The sequence below is a fragment of the Papaver somniferum genome, chromosome 3 (assembly GCF_003573695.1).
Source record: "Papaver somniferum cultivar HN1 chromosome 3, ASM357369v1, whole genome shotgun sequence".
Lineage (NCBI taxonomy): Eukaryota > Viridiplantae > Streptophyta > Magnoliopsida > Ranunculales > Papaveraceae > Papaver > Papaver somniferum.
Window position 1 is genome coordinate 166,566,609 of NC_039360.1, and position 1,878 is coordinate 166,568,486.

Sequence of the window (1,878 nt, forward strand, 5' to 3'; positions counted from 1 at the left end):
ATCAAACCCAAAATTTGTATAAATATATTTATTTATGTTCAGTAATAACATCATTCAATATCTTAACATTTAAGCATTTTTCCAAGAGGGAGGATCCAAGGACACATTTAGATGGTCACTACCACACATGATTTGCGTCATTTTCTCTGCAAAATACAAACGATAATGAATTTGAATATAATATTTAAATGATACGGTCGTCTTATAAATTTCTACATTCGTATCGAAAATGAGCACAATTCCGTGATGGCTGTTTGATGGAAAGATGTTTGTTCTCAGAATTGGGTTAGTTCTTTTCATGTGTTTTGGAGGAAATGCACTTCACACACACTCATTTTGAATATAGACTAGTAAATATGATAAGATGAATTTGAATGTGACACACTCACTCATTTTGGATATAGACAAACTAGTTGTATGACACTGGGACTGCGTTTGAGACTTTGTAAACTTCTCAACTGTTAGTGGAAATAGCTCAAGAGTTTGTTCTGAGACAATATTATATTGAATTTTGATTCTGAATATGGTATATGCTGATTTCAGTTCATAGCTTAAGAGGAGTGCAGAATGAGTGAGAGAGGAGAACAAGAAGTAGAGAAGATTAGTGCACAAATCGACAACTCCATGGAAGAGCATCAGTCGAACAACCCAACAGAAACCTCAGACAAACCCCAAGATACAATTGCTCAAAAGAAACATGCTGCAATGATTGAACGCCTCTCGAGTCTCCACCAATCTCGTCTTCAACAAGCTATCTCACGTAAGTCTGATTCAAGCGATTTACCTGCCTTTGAATCCACTAAATCATTTACAGATCGATTTTATGAATCCAAAACATCAATCGAAACTGAAATCAATCGGTGCCGTCTTGCTACTGATTCAGAATCAAAAGCTAACTTAAAATCTGATCTTGACAAACTATCGATTTCGATTTCTGAACTTGAGAAACTAGTAGCAGAAAATTCATACTTCTTGCCTTCTTATGAAGTGCGTGCGTCTCTTAAAACCATATCTGATTTGAAAGAAACGTTAGAGAGTGTAAATAATGAGTTATTACCTAAGAAGAAATTCTCATTTAGGAATAAATCTACCGCCTTGAAGAAAGATCAGGCCGATGTGGTTACAACTGAGGATGAAAATAGTGGTTTTGATTCAGTTTTAGCTGAAAAATGTAGTATTAAAGTTCGGGATTCTCCTGGATTCCGTAACAAAGAGGGAGTTGTTTTGATAAAAAGCTTTGGGAGTTCAAAAGAGGGATATTTCACTCTCTCGAACTTAAATTCGTGTGAGGTTAGGGTAACTGGTTGTTTCAGAGCACTTTACATTCATAGAATGAGGAATTCTCGTGTTTACATAGGACCTGTTATGGGATCGATTCTTATTGAGCAAGTTGAGGGTTGCTTGTTTATGATGGCGTCTCACCAAATGAGGATTCATCATGCTAAAAAGACATATTTTTATCTTCGGGTTCGGAGTCGGCCGATAATAGAGGATTGCAATAGTGTGAGGTTTGCTCCCTATTTGTTGTGTTATGAAGGAATCGATAAAGACCTTAAAGATTCAAGTCTTGATGAAGAGAATGGAAATTGGGCAAATGTGGATGATTTCAAATGGTTGAGAGCTGTGCAATCGCCTAACTGGTCCATTTTAATGACAGGTGAAAAAAAATGATATTTCATTTAATGAAAAACAGTCAAAGTTATTACAGGAGCTGTCATGACATTACATTTATATAGACAAACCAATCTACACTATACACGTGTAGTAACAACAGTGGTCAGAACAAATTAGTTTATACATGTACAACACACATGTGAGACTGATAGTAACATAAAATATAAGTACGGACACTCTAAAGATAAGGGCACCATTACCCCC

At 35.8% G+C, this 1,878-nt stretch overlaps 1 protein-coding gene across 1 annotated transcript; it reads left to right on the top strand.

Annotated features, from left to right (window-relative positions):
* The first annotated feature begins 567 nt into the window (after positions 1-567).
* LOC113360304 (tubulin-folding cofactor C-like) lies at positions 568-1,671 on the top strand. The gene has a single exon (XM_026603827.1). It carries the CDS (start codon positions 568-570, stop codon positions 1,669-1,671), a length of 1,104 nt encoding a protein of 367 aa, XP_026459612.1.
* The last annotated feature ends 207 nt before the right edge of the window (positions 1,672-1,878 follow it).

Coding starts and splice junctions, on each gene's coding strand:
- LOC113360304 (XM_026603827.1), top strand. CDS start 568: ATGAGTGAGAGAGGAGAACAAGAAGTAGAGAAGATTAGTGCACAAATC.